This window comes from Engraulis encrasicolus, chromosome 14 (genome assembly GCF_034702125.1).
Source record: "Engraulis encrasicolus isolate BLACKSEA-1 chromosome 14, IST_EnEncr_1.0, whole genome shotgun sequence".
NCBI classification, from domain to species: Eukaryota; Metazoa; Chordata; class Actinopteri; order Clupeiformes; family Engraulidae; genus Engraulis; species Engraulis encrasicolus.
Window position 1 is genome coordinate 15,837,902 of NC_085870.1, and position 20,495 is coordinate 15,858,396.

The 20,495-nt window shown below is 44.1% G+C and overlaps 2 protein-coding genes across 5 annotated transcripts in view; one reads left to right on the plus strand and one right to left on the minus strand.

The window, feature by feature from the left end:
* Nucleotides 1-3,522: 3,522 nt before the first annotated feature.
* On the plus strand, nt 3,523-17,098 carry LOC134463137 (cytolytic toxin-alpha-like). 3 transcript variants are annotated; one of them, XM_063216375.1, is made up of 12 exons: nt 3,523-3,541; nt 5,643-5,719; nt 6,296-6,382; nt 9,825-10,005; nt 10,702-10,930; nt 11,304-11,407; nt 12,832-12,975; nt 13,341-13,528; nt 14,280-14,494; nt 14,854-15,178; nt 15,956-16,183; nt 17,005-17,098. In XM_063216375.1, the coding sequence occupies exons 2-12, from the start codon at nt 5,692-5,694 to the stop codon at nt 17,037-17,039; spliced, it is 1,764 nt and encodes a 587-aa protein (XP_063072445.1). In that variant the 5' UTR covers nt 3,523-3,541; nt 5,643-5,691; the 3' UTR covers nt 17,040-17,098. The 3 variants fall into 3 exon arrangements, with proteins under 3 accessions (XP_063072445.1, XP_063072446.1, XP_063072447.1); XM_063216376.1 differs by having other exon boundaries at nt 15,959-16,183; XM_063216377.1 differs by lacking the exons at nt 3,523-3,541; nt 5,643-5,719; nt 6,296-6,382 and having other exon boundaries at nt 9,919-9,988.
* A 1,102-nt stretch (nt 17,099-18,200) lies between these two features.
* Nucleotides 18,201-20,495, minus strand: part of nisch (nischarin) — a 34,205-nt gene continuing 31,910 nt past the window's right edge. For both annotated transcript variants that reach the window (XM_063215071.1, XM_063215070.1), the window contains exon 26: nt 18,201-20,359. In XM_063215071.1, the coding sequence (XP_063071141.1) occupies nt 20,026-20,359 (334 nt within the window). In that variant the 3' untranslated portion in view covers nt 18,201-20,025. The remainder of the gene's footprint in view (nt 20,360-20,495) is intronic.

Below are 20,495 nucleotides of genomic sequence, written 5' to 3' on the forward strand. Positions count from 1 at the left end.
CAAATATACAATCTCAAAGACTTCCGTTGTTGGACTATTGAAACATCCGTTTATGTTTATATGTTAAACATTTTACATATAGGTAGCAGATGGTCTTATTAACATCAATGTTGCGTGGAATTCTACTGACTGACTTTCCATGAAGGGGTTGTTGACTGATGTCTCAAAAATATCATGAATCATGAAAATAGAAAATGAGGTCTCGTGCACAATTCTGTTTGGCATCTTTTTGTGTGATTTTGTTGTGTGCCACTTTCAGCCTGGACTTTTGAATACATGCCTCATCATGTGGGAGTATATAATGTATCTAATGTTTATAATCATGTGTGCAGTTTGGTCATTTTAACTTGAAATTGTAGTGTTAGATATGATGTGTGGTGTGCTCACACAGTGGGCCACAATTTGCGTCTGAGCACTAAAGGAGAGTCGCACAGGAGTGGGGTTTCGACCATGTGACGTCCAGTTCCCACTTCCCTCAAAGCAACGGGGAGGCGCAGTGGGCCGTAAGCTCTTCTAAAGAAAGCGAGGGATCCTTACCTTGCTCTCATGGCCTACTACGCTGCTCCTCTTGAAAATGGACACAGTCCAGCCAAGCTCCTTATGGGCAAAGAAACCTGCCTGTCCCTGTCATCCCATCCCAGCTTAAACCAGACTGGACTGACATGGACAATCTGAGGAGAACTGAACTGAAACACAAAAAAAGAACTGCAATTGTTGCCACAGATCGCACAACATGCCACCCCTGCAGGGAAGTGACCACGTCTGGGACAAAGACATCCTGGAAAGGGTCACTGTGGTGTCTCAGGCGGCCATGCCAAGGTCCCACATGATCGAGACACTAAAGGGCACTTGGCGACCGGACTGATACAATCTTTCACTCACTCCTACAGCACCACCATCTCCCACCATCCTACAGCCAGACACACAAGGAGAAGAAGACGCACAAGCAGGCGTGCACCGACCCACCTGCCGCACCAGCATCCAGAAGTCATTCTGGTCAGCAGACACTTCCAACAGGACGGCGTGTCGCTGCCAGAGTGAGGGTACCTCAAGTGTACCTGAAAGACTATGTTTGCAAATAGACTGGAGATTTGGAGAGGAGAAAAAAAGAAAAAAAGAAATGAAAAGATCTGCTGGAAAAATAGAGTTTATATAACCACTTGTTAATGTTGAATGTGTTTACTTTTAACCTGAAGATTTATTTCATATTTATATGTTTACAAAAGAGGTAAAGAATGCTTGTGAGGACCATTTTTGACATTTGAAATGGATGTTACAATACTTTTAATAGCAGTAGGTTAAGGGCATTATCAGTGGGTTACTTAAATGGATGTTGAATGCATTTTTTTTAAGTGGGTAATGTTTGAGTAATGATTTAAGGTGAATAAGTGAACAACTTTTTTGTTGAGATTCTTCATCAGTAAGAGTTTTATGTTTATTCTGTCTTCTCATGAACAGCATCTCCTAGTCAGGAAAGGGGATGTAGTGTTGGGTATACTAAGGCGGAACGTTTGTACTGTAACCTGGGGACCGGAGGGGGGGGCGGGGGGACATTAATAAAAGGTACCAACGGGATACACACGATGTCGTCTCTGACTGAATTATTGTGATCAAAAAGTCTCCAGTAATTCGTGTTCCATATTCTTTGTAATAATAATATTGGCACAGCCAGCTGAGCAGACATGACTCTGCTTTTAATTGTTGGTGTATTTTTGCACAACAGCGACCCCCACAGCAAATCCAGTTTATTACACAAAACTACTACAATAATTTCAGCTGCACTAAGATGCACATTAAAGTCATAGCTTTATTTATGTAGCCCTATTTGTTTGATTGTTTGGCTGTCTATCTAAATAGGTGTAGAGTTAAGTATATAGTATGTTCCCCCGGGAAACTCGTGTCATTCTGACGTAGCACTCCACAGCCCACAAAGAAATTGCATTTATGCCTCACCTGTACAAGGGGGCAGCCCAACTGTTGCAGGGAGCAGTGGTACGGGACGGTACCATGATCAAGGTACCGCAGTCACGGAGGAAGAAGGGGCACGACCATAGAGGTCTGGTGTTCTACCTCTGTGAGCACAATATCGTGCTCAGGGTACTTAGTATGAATGGAAGAGAACGGGGGAGGGGATGGTAGCTCAGGGTACCTCATTCAGAGAGGAGGATATCCAGTCTTCCCTCCCAACCGGTGATGTCGGAAATCAATCCGGCAACCCTTGGGCTACACAAGGGGTGCATTCCATTATACGACCTTGCATCCTCCACAGGCTTGTGGCCTCACGTTTTGCTGATGCCCCGCCTCCCTGGAGAAAACAATTAAGTTTCCCCCGTCAGCCAAGCCAAAACAATTATTGGGGGACTATTCTTCATTTACCATCCTGTTTGACAATGAGAAACTGACTTTACAGTTGAGCTTTTGCAAGATATTGAAAGATAATGCTGTTGTCAGTGATGTCATCATGACGTATTACTTCCTGGTACAAGGCCACAAGCACAAGTGGAGGACGCAAGGTCGCATATTGGAACGCACACAAGGCCAACTACTTCAGCTCCTACCCATGATGACTGCTGAACTTACCCATGACGGCCCATAACAGCGCTTTCAGATTGCAGCTGGACTACAGCATACGTAAATCATAATTATACAGAAAGATTCAGAGTAAATTAAAAATCTGTCAAATCAAAGTTACGTTTAAAATGTTAATTCCTCTCAGGTAAACTTCTCCTCAAACTCCAACTGAGGTAGGCCTAATATTAGGCTCAGGGGAGACAGAACTATTAAACAGTCTATTTGTGTCATGTTGTATTTTGTAATGTAATCTAATAAAGACAAGAAACTCAGACTATAATAACACATCCAGAAACATGCAAATTCTGCAACCGTCACAATATTGTATTTCAGATCTTTTTTTGGCAGTCCTTACCTGGAGCAAAGATTCAGTTGGAAATCTAGGGAAGTCTTAGTACATGAGGCACCAGGAGACTATAGGAGAATGAATGGAGGTCAATGGAAAGTCACATCCACATGAAACTCGATAAATATTTTCCAATATGCGGACGTCCGTCCTCTCTTGCTCACTTGCCTGCTTGTGACCTCATGATGATGTCACTGACCACAGAAAATGTATTCAATATTTTACAAAAGCACACTTCTAATGTCATTTTCTTATTTGCAATTGGGATGGTGAATGAAAAACAGTCCCTCAAAAGTTGCTGTGGCTAGGCTGACAGCTGGGAAACTTTATTGTTTTCTCCACAAGGCGGGACCAGGAGGCGGGGCGAGGCCACAAGCACAAGTGGAGGACGGGAGTGTGCATATTGGAATGCACCCTTTAATGCGTGTGTTCCCTTGGCCCTTTGGGTTTCCCAGCTTTTCACCAACTAAACCTTTCACCTGCTCCTCGTTTAGGGTTGATCACCCACCTCAATTCCACTCCCTTCTCTCTGCATGCCTGTGTGGAGCCCTGTGTGTGGCTGTGTATCTCCTGTCTGTCTGCTCCTGGCTCCTTTGGCCTTGTCTCTGTTCTGCTCTGCTTTACGTGAGTGTTGGATGTCTGCCTGGTTTTGCACTTTGGATCTTGGAACGTGTCTGATTTTGATTCTCTGAAGTTTCTTTTCTTTTTATGTCTCAATGTGCTGGATAGTGGCCTCTGCCTCTGCCTGGTGGTTCCAATGTGCAAGTTCTACAGCGGTGATGGACAATATGGATGAATTCATCTGTAATCCAGTGTCATTTAATACAAATGACTTGGTTTTATCTGTCCAATTCAATTAGCTGATTGCTCTAATTAACTCTTAAAACAGCCAATCATCTGGTTGAATTGGATAGGCAAAACCCGGTCATTGGATCATGATCATGATGAAGCAGTGCTACTTTGGCTAGGCAGTGGTCATGCGCACTATGCCAGTTTGATGCATTGTGGTCAGAAAATTCTAGAATGCATCAAACTGGCAAAGTGTGCATGCCCACTGCCTAGCAAAAGCAGCACTGCTTCATCAAGATCGTGCATTGTGTTGGGTCATGCAATTCTGTTGTCATGGGCCAACACACACACGTATGCACACACACACACACAACAAAGTAGTTAAGACATTTCTATTCGGCTTCCCCATATTGTGCATGTATGTATGTGCTTTGTGATTTCAACATCACTTTGCAGTTATACCACGTGTGGTTTCCACATTGTCTTGGTAACACATTTCCCCTATGTTCCACCGTACTGTGTGGTAGTGCACATCTTGTGCCAGCCGCCACCAAACACCACAGAACAAGGGCAAGATGTTGAGCAGCCAACCACATGAGCGCATTTTTTTGGGTGACGGCAGTTTCCAACAATCAGAGGTTGAAGGGTGTGCAGCCAGGAGCGCCATCCAGGGCGCGCAGCCAGGGATTGTTTACAAACAGGAAACCCATGTATTGAAGATTCATTGACATAAGGGTGCAAGATGCCATGTCTATGGGCATTTGTCAAAACTCTAGTGTGCACACATCCAAGTGCATCAGCCTAATTAGTCACACCCAGTGATTGGATACTGTTTGGTGAACTCTGCAGAGTATCCAATCACTGGGCGTGACTAATAAAGAGTATCCAATCACTGGGCGTGACCAATTAGGCTGACACAATTGGAAGTGTGTGGACTAGAATTTAGAAATGCCCATTGTGTATGAGCCCTGCCCCTTTAGGAGACTAGAGGAGAAATGTAAAAAAAGTCACGTCCATTTAGGGCAGGGGTGGAGAACCCTGTTCATTCGAAGGGCCACTTCAAATTGCTCCAAAAGGTGTAAAAGTCNTCCAAGGGCCGTACTAACCATGAACAAAACTTAGGATTTCCCCCTGCACTTTAGACCTATATTGAAGGTGGCCACCTTTACAACAGACTCCACCTTCTCTAGGTCCCCTGAATATAGTGTAATTGTATTGCAAATGGAATTTCTAAGATTCCTTTACAAAATATGTCACATTTCATATGAAGCTGCATAACTTTAAAATGTATCGGGAGCCGGATAAAACAGCTTCAAGGGCCGCAAATGGCTCTCGAGACAGAGGTTCCCCACCCCTGATTCAGGAGACCGGACTTGATTCCACTTTGTTGCATTGGTGATGCGTAGAACAATTTATCTTGATTGGCGTATTGAAAATCTTTGAGGTTGGGGGGCGCTGTGACATAGTGCGCTGTGACGCAGTGCGCTATGCCCCCCGCATTTGGGCTTGCATGCCCATAGGGACCCCAGTTCGACTCCGGACGGGGTCATTTCCCAGCCCTACCTCATATGTCTCTCCAGCTTATTTCCTGTCTCCTCTCGCCTGTCATAATAAAGACACAAAAAGCCCCCAAAATATACTTTAAAAAAATCTTTGAGGTAAACCTCAGGCTATTAAGCCTTTCTAAGACTTTCTAACCACTTACCAATAATTGCCCTTTTACGGCCTCAACAAAGGGGAACATACAGTTAATATCTCTCTTCTTGTGTGTGTGGTTTCATCATCATCATCCTGCGCTGTGTGTGTGTGTGTGTGTGTGTGTGTGTGTGTGTGTGTGTGTGTGTGTGTGTGTGTGTGTGTGTGTGTGTGTGTGTGTGTGTGTGTGTGTGTGTGTGTGTGTGTGTGAGATTGCGATTGCATTGTTATCTGATTCCAGCTACAGAAACTTCAGCTTACTGTAGGCTAAGTGAACGTGCAACACACAAATGGATATCAAAATGGATCTCTCCCAAGGTAAGGCATACACTGGTATGGCTATTTTTGAATTCGTATAGAGGACTGCATTAACTACTATTAGTTTTGAACAACTACAATTTGCTCAACTCATTTTCATTTTTTTTAGTTAATTAAATAATTGATCATTTTTTTGGCCATGGTTTGATTTGCAGTATCATGTGCATATTATGAGCATTTTAAGCTTCACTTGCATTTTATATCCTTTAAATAATTTTGCACTGTACCATACTATGCACAATAGTAATACCACAAACAAAAGAGTTGCTATTACTAATTACAGTTTTACGACACACACACACACACACACACACACACATACACACTTGCCTGAAGACAGAAGACAGAAAAGCGACTTTGAGTATCATGAAAAGCGCTATATAGAACGTAGGTATTATTATTACTAACAGTTGCGTAGGGAGGATGTATAAAATTATCATTGTCTTGTTGATTTAGAAAATAACCTATAGTTTGTGAAAAGCTTAGTGCCAAGGCTCTCTCTTTCCGTCTCTGTCTGTCTATCTGTCTTACTAAGTTTTTGGAGGTAGACTGACAAGATTTTATTTGTGTGTCTAGAGCATGCCATCCTAAATATCAGTGCCCTTGGCCGACCTCTGGATTTGGGCACCCTTTACAATGCCCGCACTGACCAACTCATACCAGGTATTGTACTCTGTGTGCATGTGTTTGTGTGACACTATACAATGCCTGAACCAACCGTGTGTATGTGTGTGTGTGTGTATGTGTATGTATGTGTATTTGTTAAACACACTCGGGTGTAAATAGCAACAATGACCATTTCCACCATGTATGAATCAGTTCAACAAAGACGCTTTTGCACACCTCTGTAGTTGGGCAGGTGCGTAGGATGTTATCCCAGCGGGGTTGTCAGTCAAGTGCAAAGAAATCCCGCACACTATCCATTCCACCAACAAACATTAATACAACGTTTCGGTCATCCGACCTTCTTTAGGTAAAGGTCCTTTACTTTACCTGAAGAAGGTCGGATGACCGAAACGTTGTATTAAAGTTTGTTGGTGGAATGGACAGTGTGCGGGTTTCTTTGCACTTGACCACCATGTGTGAATGACAATGTTCAATTGACCCAGGTATCACTTTCATGAAGATGCATGGATGAGTGAGCGTTCAAAACGTTGTGCTGTTAAACTTTTGGGAGCATATATCAATGTTGCTGGCCTGTATTATTTCTTTTCCATGTGCCAGGCATCACCCGGTGGTCCATGAAGAACATGGCTAAGAGAACAGTGGAGAGCTACCTGCCCTATACCAACATACCTGTGTGTGTGTGTGTGTGTGTGTGTGTGTGTGTGTGTGTGTGTGTGTGTGTGTGTGTGTGTGTGTGTGTGTGTGTGTGTGTGTGTGTGTGTGTGTGTGTGTGTGTGTTTGTGTGTAAAGTCATTTTCATCGTTCCCTTTATCTGCGTTCTAGGCATCACCCTGTGGTTCACGGAGGACATAGCTAAGAGGACCGTGTGTGTGTGTGTGTGTGTGTGTAAAGCCATTTTCATTGTGTCGGCCTGTTATGTATGTACGTTAGGGTGCATCAGTTGCCCCCTATGAAAAGATATCGCCTTGGCCCTATAGTTAAAATGTTCTACACCCAGTAAAAACACACTGTGTAAAATATTTTGAAATTTGGATGAAGTCTACCGGGGCCACCAGCCCCATGAAAATAGAAAATAATGGTGATAGTCAGAATCTTGGAATAGAAATGGACATTTTGCTGCATAAAGCTACCCAATAAAAAACATATTGTCTCAGCTCTGTGATAAAAATGTTCTATGCACAGTAAAATCACTCTGTGTAAAATATTTTGAAATTTGGATGAAGTCTACCGGGGCCACCAGCCCCATGAAAATAGAAAATAATGGTGACAGTCAAAATCTTGGATAGAAACAGGGCTGGACTGGCCATCTGGCATGGCGGGCATTCCCCGGTGAGCCCCGCACCCTTGTGGGCCCCCATTTATTTTTTTTACATTACTGAAAATAGGGGCCCATGAGGGTGCGGGGCCCACCAGTGAGTCAGTTCTCCGGCACTAATAATCTCCTTAAATCCAAAAGTGCCCGGGCCCTATTTATCGCCCAGTCCAGCCCTGAATATAAATGGACATTTTGCTGCATAAAGCTACCCAATAAAAACATATTGCCTCAGCTGTGTGATAAAAAATGTTCTATGCACAGTAAAATCACTCTGTGGAAAATGTGTTGAAATTTAGATTAATTCTACTGGGTCCACCAGGCCCATGAAAATACAAAACAATGGTGATAGTGATGGGCAACCTGGATTCCAAAGTCCAGTGCCACATATTCCAAATATAGCCAATATAATGAACCAGCTGACCCACTGCCAGTATCAAGCAAGAGATTGCGAAGTTGTATGACTTTTGTGTGCTTCACCTGTGGGCCTACAGGATTGTACAGGTAGCTGTTAATACCTGGTGGAGCATCTGTACTAAAGCTGTGAATGCTCCTTGGAATGACTTGTGTTTTTTTTTAAGAAATCCCTGCAGTAGTTCAATAGAGTACATACAATAAAACTGTATGTGATGTTGGAAAGAGTGGCTTCCCAAAACCTGTACTTAAGTGGCTTCTAGGTATGTCATGGGTATCACCAGGTCCAGAGTCCATTGCCAAGTGCCTCTCAGGTAAGTTATGGTACTCATCTGATGGAGTAAATTGAAATACTACCACAGGCGATGGGATAACGAAGTAATGGCACTCTTCAATACAGTTGTATTGACTGCTTTGTAGCCTAGGCATTCCAAGGAACATTCACAGCTTTGGTACAGATGTTCCTCCATGAATTGTAGGCCCACAGGTGAAACACACAAATATAACAGTCATGCAGCTTTGCAATCTCTTGCTTGATACTAGCAGTGGTCCAAGGCAGCAAGGAATTGATATTGTGTTGCAAAAGAGCAAATTTGCCTAAATATAGCAGTTTGACCATCAGTCTGACCTGAGACTGAAGTCTGTGTAAGTGGATCAACTGAATACACAACCTGCTTAGATATTCCTTCTGTTTGTGCTCCCAATACAGGTGATCTCACTAATTACCTCATCAACCTGGCTTAAGTGGTAATTAGGCTCAGCTGGTTCATTATATTGGCTGGGGCAAATGTGTCACGCGAAATGTGTCCACCTCTGTTTTAAGACAATGGCAAACCTAGATTCAAAAGCCACAATCCAGTGCCACAGATTTCAAATTACCTGGTTTTGCCTGTCCAATTGCCCTAACTGGAAAGGTAAAACTAGGTATGTCATTTGGAATATGTGGCACTGGACTTCAGCTTTGGAATCCAGGTTGCCCATCACCATCACCATTATTTTGTATTTTCATGGGCCTGGTGGACCCGGTAGAATTCATCTAAATTTCAACATATTTTACACAGAGTGATTTTACTGTGCATAGAACATTTTTATTACAGAGCTGAGACAATACGTTTTTTATTGGGTAGCTTTATGCAGCACAATGTCCATTTCTATTCCAAGATTCTGACTATCACCATTATTTTCTATTTTCATGGGGCTGGTGGCCCCGGTAGACTTCATCCAAATTTCAAAATATTTTACACAGTGTGTTTTTACTGGGTGTAGAACATTTTTACTATAGGGCCAAGGCAATATCTTTTCATAGGGGGCATCTGATGCACCCTAATGTACGTTCCAGGGATCAGCCTGTGGTCCACAGTGGACATAGCTAAGAGGACAGTGGAGGTGTGTGTGTGCGTGTGCGCAAGCTCATGTGTGTGCATGCAGGTGTGTGCGTGTGTAAAGCCATTTTCATTGTGTCTGCCTGTTATTTACTGTATGTGCCAGGAATCACCCTGTGGTCCACAGAGGACATGGCCAAGTGGACAGTGTATGTGTGTGTGTGTGTGTGTGTGTTTGTGTTTGTGTGTGTGTGTGTGTGTGTGTGTGTGTGTGTGTGTGTGTGTGTGTGTGTGTGTGTGTGTGTGTGTGTGTGTGTGTGTGTGTGTGTAGGCATCACCCTGTGGTCCACAGAGGACATGGCTAAGAGGACTGTGTGTGTGTGTGTGTGTGTGTGTGTGTGTGTGTGTGTGTGTGTGTGTGTGTGTGTAGGCATCACCCTGTGGTCCACAGAGGACATGGCCAAGCGGACGGTGGTGAGCCCCCAGCCCTACACCAAGTTTGAGTTCTCCTCCTCAGAGTCCCTGAGGGACAAGATGAAGCTGCTGGACGTCAGCGCCTCCGTCAAGGCCAGCTTCTTCTGCGGCCTGGTGGAGGTGGGCGGCTCCGCCAAGTAAGGGTGTGTGTGTGTGTGTGTGTGTGTGTTGTGTCTTTCCGTCAAGGCCAGCTTCTTCTTCAAAGTTAGTATCATGCAGTGTGTGTGTGTGCTTCTTCTGTGGCCTGGTGGAGGTGGGCGGCTCCGCCAAGTTACTATCATGCAGTGTGTGTGTGTGTGTGTGTGTGTGTGTGTGTGTGTGTGTGTGTGTGTGTGTGTGTTACATTACATTACTCTTAGCTGACGCTCTGATCCAAAGCAACTCAGTTATTTACAGGGTTACAGTTCCTGAAGCATTTTGGGGTTAGGTGCCTTGCTCAAGGGTTAGGTGCCTCGCTCAAGTGCCGGTAGGGATGGGATTTGAACCTACAACCCTCTGATGTAAGGGCCAACGCTCTAACCATTGAGCCATGGCCTAGATTTGGGGCAGCCATGGCTGTGTGTGTTCATGTCTGTGTCTGTAAGGATGTGGAGGTGAGAGGCTTGGCCAAGTGTGTGTGTGTGTGTGTGTGTGTGTGTGTGTGTGTGTGTGTGTGTGTGTGTGTGTGTGTGTGTGTGTGTGTGTATGTGTGTGTGTATGTGTCTCGTCTTGAGCCTTTTTTTAGTCTCTCTCTCTCTGTCTCTCTCTCTCTCTGTCTCTGTCTCTCTCTCTCTCTCTCTCTCTCTCTCTCTCTCTCTCTCTCTCTCTCTCTCTCTCTCTCTCTCTCTCTCTAGGTTCCTTAACCAGCAGACCTGCTCGGCGCAGCAGTGCAGCGTGACCCTGAAGTACCACGTGACCACCGTCTTCAAGGAGCTGATGATGTCAGAGCTGTCGGCGCCCACCCTGGAGGCAGTGAAGAAGACGGACGCCACACATGTGGTGAGTCAGGTGACGTACGGGGCGCACGCCCTCATGGAGTTCGAGAACAGCGTCCGCGAGGAAGTCAGCAAGAGGGACGTGCAGGTGAGGCTCACCTGTGGTACTTCATCATAAGCCAATCTATTGAACTCAAGCCGCTCACTGACTTCTGTCTAGTAATGCTATGTATCGATACACTCATTATGCATTTCAGTACTGCACTTTGAATAGGCCGTTTTATTGAGTCTTTCTTCTGTTATGTGTGTTTTTGTTTTGTTTCGTGTTTTTTTAATGTGTTACATATATATATAATAGGCCTATATATATTATTAAGTACCTGTAAATAGCAAAAATGTAAAATAGCAACTAAAAAGTGTTTTGTATGCTTGTCTTAACTGTATGTGAAGCACATTGTGCTGACTTGATGTAGGAAATGCAGTATACATCATTCAAAATAAAACTTTTCTTGCCTCTCCAGTTGAAGCTGAGTCAGATGGTCCACCAGGTGCCCATCATCAAGGTCAACTCGGACGGCAGCCTGAAGATGACTGAGGAGGACAAGGACAAGGTCAAGGACTTCAGGTCAGAGGTGCATTTCTCGAATGCATAGTTGTTAGCAGTTAGCAACTTGGGTAGTTGCCAATGGGAAATTGCATTTCAACCAACAAAGTAGCTAACGTGGTTAGCAATTACGCTTTCGAGAAATGCACCCCAGACTAGGTGGCAGTACAAAGTACAGAAACTTTGTAAACTAACTGCTTAACTGCTTAAATCCTTAAAGTGCCCATATAAAAGTATTCTCAAGAAAAGGTACTTCACTTAAAATGTACTTAGTTGCTTTTAATTAGCCTTCCCCTCGAGAATTCAATGTTTCTTTTCCTTGAATGTCATTCTCCATTACCAATGCTTTGCGCAATCCTGATTAATTTCCTTTCATTTCCAGCAGATTGTTTTATCTATCAGTCCAATTTTACTCAGTACTCAGACCTGGTTCTAGTGTAATTGAGTAGCCCACTTGCCTTGAGATGTACATTGTACTCATAAAAGCCATAAGAGGCGTTTTTGGATACAACGCCCCAGTTTAAAATAAAGGGTTTTTAATTGATTTAAACCTACTACTCCTTGTCTCTATGCAAGACTTGCCCAGCATAGAGATTAGGCCCAGCGGCCACCAAGTTTTGATGAATTGACCTTGTCTTGTTCTGACTTCAAGAGCACCAGCATATTGGTGTTTACTAAATCAACAATGCAGAGCGCTCAGCATCTCTCCCTCAAGCACTCATAAAAGCTAATTAAAACACTTGAGTGGGCCCTGCCGTGGCCAACCGGTGAGGCGCTCGTCTGCCATGCGGTTGACCTGGGTTCGATTACCGGCCCGGGACCTTTGCCGACCCCACCCTGTCTCTCTCCCAATTCGCTTCCTGTCCACCTCTCACACTGTCCTATCAGATAAAGCTGAAAAAGACAAAAACATTTAAAAAAAAGAGCTAATTACAACACTTGCGTAATGTCACTTCTGTCAGAACCATTTCAGTCAAGAAACACAAGAGAAGAATATAAATGCAATTTATTTTATTGAAATTATGAATTACATTTGGCGGTATAGCTCTGTTCGGAGGAACCCCCCTATTTCCATGAGCAGCATGGAAAAGCATTTAGTCAGGGGGCAGCAGCAGTTTAGGGAATTCTCACCCCAGCAGGACAGGGCGAGAGATAACCCCCCATGAACAGAGCCAAGCGACGTGACAAGAGAACATGTCACATCATACACAACAAGGTGGAGCAGGGGAGGTGGTGGGTAGCAATTTAGATAGCAATTTGGATAGAATTTAAAAGGCGTGCCGAAGCCGTGTGGCCAATCGCTAGGGAAGAAAGATTATCAGCTGAGAGAATGCACCTGGATCAATTAGGAATTAATTAGATGAAGGGGAGGGCAGCAAGCTTCTTGACTACCATGGCCTGGCCAGAACTGACGTTAGTACTTTAATTTTCCACCTCCGCTTCAGGTGCCACTTCTTTGGGGACTTCCGGCCCACCACTCTGCCGCTGACCTTTGAGGAGGCGGTGGCGGTGTGCAAAGAGCTGCCGAACCTGCTGGGCGAGCACGGCGAGAAGGCCGTGCCCATCACCGTCTGGCTGTACCCTCTCAGGTATGTTCTGTCTGACTATATTTGGAAGAGAAAACCGATGCACACCAGAGTTTTCAACAAAATTCAACACGATGGACAAGAGTGTGCGGTATCTTCCTCTCTGAAAGTAATGTTGTGTCTGACTGTCATCAATGTTGTGCTTGTGTGCTGTATGACAGTGTCTGAGTGTACATGTATTAAATATTTTCAGTGTGGTGTAGTGTTGATGTACTCATGTCTAAAATTACAATAAAGGTATCTATCTATCTATCTATCTATCTATCTATCTATCTATCTATCTATCTATCTATCTATCTATCTATCTATCTATCTATCTATCTATCTATCTATCTATCTATCTATCTATCTATCTATCTATCTATCAGCAAGCTGACAGGTGGCGAGTCCAAGCTGAAGAGGATGATCTCGGACATGCTGGTGGAACGGCTGCAGCTGGCCTTGGACGACCTCCACCAGGCCGAGATTCGAGCCCACGACCTGCTGGAGAAGAGCAAGGCCATCAAGGCTGACGACATCGTCTACAAGCTGGAGAGCTTCCAGACCAGTCTGAAGGGTTCGCATATTTCTATACCATATACGACAACATTATCAAAATGAATCAGTTAGCTTGAATCTGGTGTGTTCTTTTATAGAAAAAAAGTTGGTGAAGAGAAAAGCCATCAGGGGCTGTTGATATTTCAGCAAGCTGGAGAGCTTCCAGGATAGTCAGAGGGGTTTGGTGGATTTCAGCTATTCTAAACAAAATTTGCATACAATTATAAAAACATTATAAAACTAATTATGAGCTTCCAGATAAGTCTGAACCCTTTTCATACTTATATTCCATTTGCAAAAAGATAATATAACTTAGGATAACTAGAATCTGGTGTGCTCTTTTGTGGAAAATGGTTGGACAGCACAGTGTAATTAGACCAATTAGTCTGAGGGGTCCGTTAGATTCCAGCTATTCTACTTCAAATTTGCATACAACAATTATAAAAACATTATAAAATGTATGTGTTCTGTTAACTAGAAAATTGGGAGAGCATGGAGTCCAATTCTGTAATTAAACAAATTTATTTGGCTAATACATTTAATTAAGTATTCAAATGATTAAATCTTTAAATTGCTCTTTTTTAGTACTTGTTTTTTGGGGTATTTTTGCCTTCCAGTCAGAGATGGAGACAGAAATGAGTAGCAGAGATTGGGATGGGATTGTGATATGACACATGTGGGGAGGTTAGCGCATGTGGGGACGTTAGCGCACTGTGCCCCACCCCAGTAACCCCTTTAAAAACGAATTTGTGACCCTGAAATACCCACAGGTTTCATCCCCGAGTTCCTTCGCAAGATGGCAGTCCTGATCCCGGCCATCAGGGGCGGAGACCTGGAGGACAGAGCCTTGACAGACCTCCTGCGCTCTCAACACGCATCTGGCTTCGGCAGGGCCGAGATGGACCGCTGGCTGGACGGCAAGGAGACGGAGATCTACGTGGTGACGTCACACATCAGGAAGCTGCGGAGTGACATCAAGCCTCAGGTATGGGAATCTGATCAACTCTCAGGTATGGGAATCTGATCAACTCTCAGGTAAGGGAGTCTGATCAACTCTCAGGTATGGGAATCTGATCAACTCTCAGGTATGGGAATCTGATCAACTCTCAGGTAAGGGAGTCTGACTGTGATGGGCTACCTGGATTCAGAAGCTACAGTCCAGTCCCACATATTCCAAATGACTTGGTTTTACCTGTCCAATTCAGTCAGGTGATCGAGTGGTTGAATGATCACCTGGTTGAATTGGACAGGTAAAGCAATACAAGGTCATTCAGAATATGTGGCAAAAGATTGTAACTAATACATGCAGTATATTTCCCCCCATCACTGTCTACTTCAACTCAGGGCTCCGAGCTGGACTGCTTCCTCATGGACCCGGACGTCAGCGAGGCCTACGTGTTCTGCTTCACCTCCCTCAGGTACCCGGAACAGTACCTACAGAAGATCTCACAGGCCTCCAAGAACCTCCATACCAGCAGTAAACACCACCAGGAACCTTCTCCACAGGAGAGGAAGGTGTCGTCACATGCTGCCAGGAACAACCTAAATGAGCAACAGCCAGGCCAGCAGAGCTTCCAGAATGGCGGCAGCAGCACCACCAGCAGGAGCAGGAGCAGGAGCAGGAGCATCTCTGCTGAACAGACCAGAGGCTTACTCGTCAATACACAAGGTTTGGCAATGTTTTGGTTTACCCCCTGCTTAAAGTGATACTGTCCCCTTTCTGGAAATAAGCTTATTTTAGACCTCTCCTTGAGTTAAATAATTCAGTTTTACCTTTCTCCTGTACTTTCAACCGTTCTCTGAGTATGGCAGTGCAAATTTTACCTTTAAACTAGCAGTTAACATTGAGTCCTATGAGACCAGTTAGCCGCACACTGGTCTCATAGGACTCAATGTTTATTGCTAGCTTAGTGGTAAAATTTGCACTGCCATACTCAGAGAACGGTTGAAAGTACAGGAGAAAGGTCAAATTGAATCATTTAACTCAAGGAGAGGTCAAAAAATGGGACAGTATCACTTTAAGGTATTTATGATCTACCTCTGACCTTTGGGTCCGTCTTCTGTAGCGTCTGGCTTCTATTTCAATCCAATGGTAATAATACAATACAATAATTATCTAAAAGTCTAACAAAGATAGAGAAAACTATAATGCTATACTTTCATAATAAAAAAACTGAGTCTTCAAACACTTAAATGTTATTACTATGTCACACTGTTGCACCTAGGACCCATTTTACTATATCTTCTCACAAAGTCTTCTGTTGTCCTGTCTATGTCAGCACGTCTATGTCTATGCCTAAAATATGTCTGACAAATCCAATGACATGGACCCTATGTCGTTTGATTTGTATGTCCTTGTATGGGAAAGTAAGAAGCGTAATTCCAATCATTGGTCACCAGTGCATGCAAAGAAATTGACAATAAAGCTGACTTGACTTGGCCATAGTAGAAGAAGAAGAAGAAGAAGAAGAGGAGGTTGCTTGGTATCGGAGGCCGGAGGTGAAGAGAGCTCTGCGCTCCTCGATCGAGGTCTTCAATGGCTCCGCGTTGGAGAAGAAGGTCATCAGCTTCATCCCTGACCCTGAGCACCCGGGAGCTGCGGTCCGCTGGTACCGCGACGCTGCCCTGGAGGACCCAAACATCACAGAGGCACGGGAGGAAACAAGGAGGCAAGGTAAGGCACGACCAGGGTTAGGCCTCACACACACACACACACACACACACACACACACACACACACACACACACACACACACACACAGCTTTTGGACATGAGAGAGATAATTCCAACCAAGAGATTTTGGGGGGCAGGTGCTGAAGGTGGGTTGGAGGCATGTGGAACTTTCTGCTGTCTTAGAAGACTAGAGACTGTATATTATATGGGGGCATTATTGTCACATGCCTTTTATTGTGAAGCATCTGTGTAGATTATCATGTCAACATGGACCACCACAGTATGGTACATTGTGACAAAAATCGAAACCCTGATTTTCCACCCCAGTAGGGTAAAGGGAGAGATGCACACCTATGATTCCAAGCCTCAGTAGTGATCAGCTGCCCTGGAGTACCTACATGTCAGAAAGGCACATGAGGAAATTAGTAGGCAGGGCAAAGCAAGGTATGGCAAGGCCAAGGGCTCAGACACAGACACACACACCTCTGACTAATTATTTGGGACAGACAAGGGTTAACTCCAACCCTACAGTAGGTAGAGATTTGCATGGAAGCTTTAAGTATGTTTGTGTGTGCACCTGTGACTGAATGTAAGGAGCTGGTGTGCAAGTGTGCTCACTATTTGTGAAATTGTCAGTTTGTTTCAGGGTGAGGTTTCAGGGTGTAATAAGTGTACTGGAATTGACCATACCAGGAAAGAAGGCTGATATCTACCATATCACTCTCATAAATTAATTAACCAGGTGAATAATAGTGTCCTATCTTAGATGCATACTCTTGGTTTATATGCACATAAATGGTGGAACCTTTTTCTTTTTTCAGATGATTCTGTCATCAGATTGCTCACTCTGCTGTGACACTGGAGTCTAGCGATGCAGAACACACACACAGACACACACACACACACACACACACACACACACACACACACACACACACACACACACACACACACACACACACAGACACACACAAACATTTAAATAAAAACGAAATAAATGCAATCTACTCCGTTTTTCACTTGTTTTTTTTCTTCAAACACATTTATTTGTGTATACTTGGTTGGTATAAAACAGGCAGCAAATATGTGCAAGGACAGTAACACTCCCTCCAGTTCCCGACACAATACAGTACACAATCACCATAGCAACACAGCATCAGTGGTAGCCTACACGCTAAACGCCACACATGGCTACCGGTAATGACTGGCCAGGAAGGAGGAGGAATGTCACCTGTTAGGGACAACAGAGCTCACAGGCGTCCTCTGGGGGGTGCTCTATGAACCTGACTAGTAGTAAACCAGGTTAAGTTAAAGGTGGGGTTGCAGGTATGACATCACGTTGGGGGAACTCCCCCAGGATTCTAAGGTTCTACATAGACTCCCAACCCTGAACCCCCCCGGAACCCCCAACGTGATGTGATAATAGTACATTTTGTTAAAATGGTTAACCTGCAACCCCACCTTTAACCTTGAGGTAGTGGTAAATCATCTATTAGAAGTCCTCATTTTTTGAACGGAATGAGACTGATATCTATTAGCAGGTTCACCACTTCCAGTAGGTTAACTTAGCCAGGTTTACCACTTCACCATGTTCTTGGAATTAACCCCCTGTGCTGATCAAATACAGAGCTTAAGTCATGACTCTTTCGGTCGGACCCATTGAATGTAAGCACTGACCTGTAAAATATACACAAAATACACATAGATGCCAGTGCTGTTCAATAGAGATACTTCATCCTGAGTCTCTAGTCTCTGGTATCTATTTAGTGTATTTGTAGAGGTCATTTGTTTACATCCCCATAGGCCTGATTGAAAGGGGTGTGACTTGGGCTCTCTTGTTACTGCTATAAATTAAGCTTAAAGTGCATATTAAAGACTTATGATGCAAATGTCAAATTGTCCATTGTCACAGTTCTGTAAAATAGCAAGCCTGTTTTTGTAAACCACATCTGAAGTTTAGAAATAATCTGTGAGGAAAATTGCAAGTAATGCACATACTGTATAATGGTATCAAAATAAAAAAGACACGCTTTGTACTTTATCAGGAAAATACATAAGTATAACTTATACACAACACATATTCTGAACGTCAAAAAACATTGCTTCATTGCAATTATTTTGAAGTAAAATGAGAATACTTGTTTGATAGAAATCTCTCACTCTTGCTCATGCACGCCAAACACACACAGTCAGTATCATTGCTATACATTACTTATATATTGCTGATTTCCTTTACAAGAACATACAAACAAACAAACAAAAATACAACAATGCAACAAAAAATATTTGACTCGAGTGGACTCCGAAAAAAGAAGATGATATTTTATAATGCACATGAAATAGGTGAGAATAAGGAAGTGGTTGGATGGAGACTAACATAGTATGATAATGAAGAGACTTAAATAAATTTAGATTCCCACCAGGATATTCCCAAATTCCCATGGCTACAGACCAAACACAACAATGGAATGAAGGAAAATGCACAAAATGTAGCCTACATCACAGGGTACCTCAGTCATGGAGGAGGATGGGGGAGAGCACTGGTTAATTACTCCCCCCACCAACCTGGTGGGTCGGGAGTCAAACCGGCAACCTTTGAGCTACAGGTCTGACACCCTAACCGCTTACCCATGACTGCCCTTAGTTGAAGTTTCCCAACTGGGCTTTCACTGCTGCAGAGCTGGATTTCACCACCACACCACAGTTACTAGCCAGTTAGCAACTTGGTTTGTTGGTGGCGATATTGACAATTCCGCTGCAATATATGAAATTGTCAAACTTATCCGGATCAACCTTGATCAATAGCCACACGTGTGTCAGTCCTGTTCATGGTAGTTTCTTATCCTTCACAAAATGTACCCCGCAGATCTGTCTCTGGAACTGCATGGGGTGCAACGCAGTCAAGCCCAGTCTGCACTGTGTTTCCCTAATGCCCTACAACAAAGTTCATTGTCTGCCAGTCTGTTCCAGGGGAAGCCCTCAACTGCATAAAAAGCACTGCATATCAGTCAACGAAAGCACTTCCGCATGTGTTCACAGCCAGCACACACTCAGGCCAAACAGTGCACGGTGATTTCCTAAATGTTTCCAAAATGCCCTTCAACGAACTCAGATGCGTGGTTTCCCAAAACTATAGTTGCAATCTACGTTTGCTACTTTGTTGGTTGAGATGAAATTACCCTTTACCAACCAACAAAGTTGATAAGGGGGTTTACGCATCCGGATGCACACGCATGCTGCAACCTTGCACATCCCTACGCTTCAGTGCCATAATTCCTCAACGTCTAGCAAGAACACAGCCCCTGAATTTTTGACATAACACACAATACAAGCATTGTCCTTGGAGGAGATACTTGGGTCACGCGACGCTAACATGTGTTAATGTGTATTTTTTAACGTATGTTAACGAAACGCATGTTGGTAAAAGCATCACTCCAGTTCAGCCGGTGAGCTTCACAGGCAGCTCATCCCACTGCAGAGCCACTATTATAACACTTTAGAATAACCATCCCTTAAAAGTCTTTATAAACCCTTTATGAATAAATAATGAATTGATTATCAACAAAACAATTGAAAATGTTTGTAAATGAGTATGAAATAGTATGAAAGCGGAAGTGTCTGGCAGGCCAGGACACATGCAGTAAAACTCATCCAGAAGGAGCCAACGCCCACTCTGCTGTGCAGCCGCTGCTTTTTAAGCAATTTTTTAAACGTTTTGTTTATAATAACTTCATTATTAAATGCTGATTAAGTTATTCGAGACCATTATTCTAAAGTGCTACCAACGAGGTGGCAACCAGCCAACTATGGTTGTTGGGAAGTGCATCGCTCGCTCCAGTTCTTCAGCCGGTGAGTTCAACAGGAAGCTCCCTGCTACACAGCACCTCCCACTGCCGAGCCAGTAGCGAGATGAGCCTCTCCCTGCCGTCAGCCGCCGGCACGAACACGCACCACTGCACCTCCCCGTCGTTGGGGCCCGCTGTGGCGCTGTTGGCTGAGGTGGCGGTGGGCATCATGGTCTGTGCCCTGCTGCTGCTGCCGCCGCTGCCACTGCTACTGCCGCAGCTGCCCTCGGCGTCGGGCGTCCGGTCGGAGAAGTGGTCCATGGTGAGGTGGCAAAGCAGGTCGGGCCCCGCGGGCACGTCGTCGAACACCAGCGTGACCGCCTGCGGGTATCTGCACATACACAAACACACCATTATACAAACAATGTCACTTCATGCAAACAGTGACATAGGATCTTGAAGGATAGATGTTTGCATGACACAATTGAAAAACTACTGTACAGTACAGCATGTGTGGTTCTTTCCAG

Coding starts and splice junctions, on each gene's coding strand:
- LOC134463137 (XM_063216375.1), top strand. CDS start 5,692: ATGGATATCAAAATGGATCTCTCCCAAG. Junction 10,006..10,701: donor GAGGTGGGCGGCTCCGCCAA/GTAAGGGTGTGT, acceptor CTCTCTCTCTAG/GTTCCTTAACCAGCAGACCT. Junction 11,408..12,831: donor GACAAGGTCAAGGACTTCAG/GTCAGAGGTGCA, acceptor CCTCCGCTTCAG/GTGCCACTTCTTTGGGGACT.